Here is a 2,245-nt window from a genome sequence, read left to right on the forward strand (position 1 = left end):
TTTTAGGAGAGATGGGATTTCACCATGTTGGTCAGGATGGTCTCTATCTCTTGACCTCGTGATCCATCCACCTCGGCCTCCCAAAGTGCTGGGATTACAGGCATGAGCCACTGCACCCGGTCCCCACCACATCTATTCTTTACCCGAGTTCACATCCTATCTGACATTCTTGGTGACAGTTCTAATAGTCATTAATTTATTCATCAGTTGTTCACTGGACACCTGTCTTGAACCAGTCTGTTTCATTCTAGGAACATCCATATGCATTTATTCCTGCCCTCTTGTTTAATTGTCAGAGCAGCTCCAGGAGAGGGTGGATAATTGACGTTGTTCCCACTACACAGAGCGGGGAAGCTGAGGCCCAGAGAGGAGAAGTGACGTGCTAGGGCTCCGTGGCCTTTGGCGGCAGGCAAATACTTTGAATCCTGTCCTTCTCCCGCAGACCGCAAGGTCTGAAATGAAGGGGGACCAGAAAGGGAAACAGGCATGACCAAGTGTCCCAGCTTCTGACTCCAGGGATCTACAACATACACCGTGTAGGGAGTGGTCCCAGCCACCAAGGGAGGGGACAGGTCCCCATCCTTTGCCTCAGAGCCTGACTTAGGTACAGACTTGCTCACCTTCCCAGGCCGGTCCATGCTGAAGCTCTGCAGGAAGTCAGAAAGGGACAGAAAGAGAAGAAACGCTGAGAACCCACCATGTGCCAGGCTCTGCACCAGTGGTTTTCATTTGCACCCTTTCATCTTTCCAAGTAGGCACTACAATCCCTTTTCCCCACAACGAGGCTCAGGGAGTTTAATCAACATGCCTCAGATCCCACACTCAGTGAGCTACAGATCCCACAGGCGGGATGCAGGCTCAGAACGGCAAGCGCGGCGCCCTTCCTGCTGTATCTCAGCCAGCTTCCTTCCTAAGGATGCTCACGTTAGCTCAGCACAGCTCCACCTGGGTATCCCACTGCTCATTGCTTTCAGCTCCTTGTTCATTTTTACAGCACAACCTTAGAGGAGCTGTGTTAGGCTTCTGGGATATGGCGAGGGAGTCACAACCAGTCCCTGCCCTCGTGGCCTATCAGACTAACTGGTACTAGACATCCCTACATTCCACCAATATTTATTTTATTTTATTTTATTTTACTATTTTATTTTATTTTATTTTATTTTTTGAGATGGAATCTTGCTCTGTCACCCGGGCTGGAGTGCAGTGGTGCAATCTCTGCTCACTGCAGCCTCCACCTCCCGAATTCAAGTGATTTCCCTGCTTCAGCCTCCCAAATAGCTGGGATTACAGGTGCATGCCACCACACCCAGCTAATTTTGTATTTTTAGTAGAGATGGGATTTTGCCATGTTGGTCAGGCTGGTCTCAAACTCCTAACCTCAGATGATCTGCCTTGGCCTCCCAAAGTGCTGGGATTATAGGCGTGAGCCACCGTTCCGGCCTATCTATTGATTTCTTATTAGATGCCAGGATTTGGGGTGGTGTGGAACTGAGTTAAATTGAACCTCATTCTTGCCCCTCAGAATTTCCCAGTCCAGTCCTGCCCCATTTCAGTCTCTGGCTTCTGAAGGTCACACTGGCTTCTCTCTAGTTTGGGACCTGCCTGGGGTCTGTGTGTGTACATGGCAGGGGAGGTGGGGCTATAGGGTGGGGTAGAGGACAGGAGCAGTGTCTCTGCTGACCCAATACTTCCCCTTCAGGTTCTTTGCGGTTCCTGTCATGGCCCTGATTGCCAATTTCGGCATCCCCAAGTGGGCCCGGGAGAAGATTGTCAATGGCATCCAGCTGGGGATCCACTTGTACGCCCATGGCGTGTTCCTGGTGAGGATGGGCATCCGTGGGGGCAGAGGGGAGGACCCGAGGGCGGAAGATGCGTGAGGCTTCTACACCTGATCTGCTGGACCTCCTGTTCCGAGGTCTTGATCCATTTTCCCTTTAGTTATTCTTCCTTTATTGAGCGCCTGCTTGCTTCCCGCAGGCTCCTCTACTGTGCCCCTCAGAGTCCATTTTCTTCTTTTTTTTTGAGACAGAATCTCACTCTGTCTCCCAGGCTGAAGTGCAATGGCTCGATCTTGGCTCCCTGCAACCTCTGCCTCCTGAGTTCAAGTGATTCTTCTGCCTCAGCCTCTCAAATAGCTGGGATTACAGGTGCCCACCATCATGTGTGGCTAATTTTTTGTATTTTTAGTAGAGATGGGGTTTCACCATGTTGGTCAGGCTGGTCTCGAACTCCTGACCTCAGGTGA

The 2,245-nt window shown here is 50.9% G+C and overlaps 1 protein-coding gene across 1 annotated transcript in view; it reads left to right on the plus strand.

Moving 5' to 3' along the window:
- TMEM145 (transmembrane protein 145) overlaps nt 1–2,245 on the plus strand; it is a 12,174-nt gene that overhangs the window by 8,622 nt on the left and 1,307 nt on the right. Inside the window, exon 13 of the mRNA XM_011936594.1 lies at nt 1,700–1,820. Within this exon, the coding sequence (XP_011791984.1) occupies nt 1,700–1,820 (121 nt within the window). The remainder of the gene's footprint in view (nt 1–1,699; nt 1,821–2,245) is intronic.

Source organism: Colobus angolensis, unplaced genomic scaffold (genome assembly GCF_000951035.1).
Source record: "Colobus angolensis palliatus isolate OR3802 unplaced genomic scaffold, Cang.pa_1.0 Scaffold154, whole genome shotgun sequence".
In the NCBI taxonomy this organism is placed as follows: Eukaryota; Metazoa; Chordata; class Mammalia; order Primates; family Cercopithecidae; genus Colobus; species Colobus angolensis.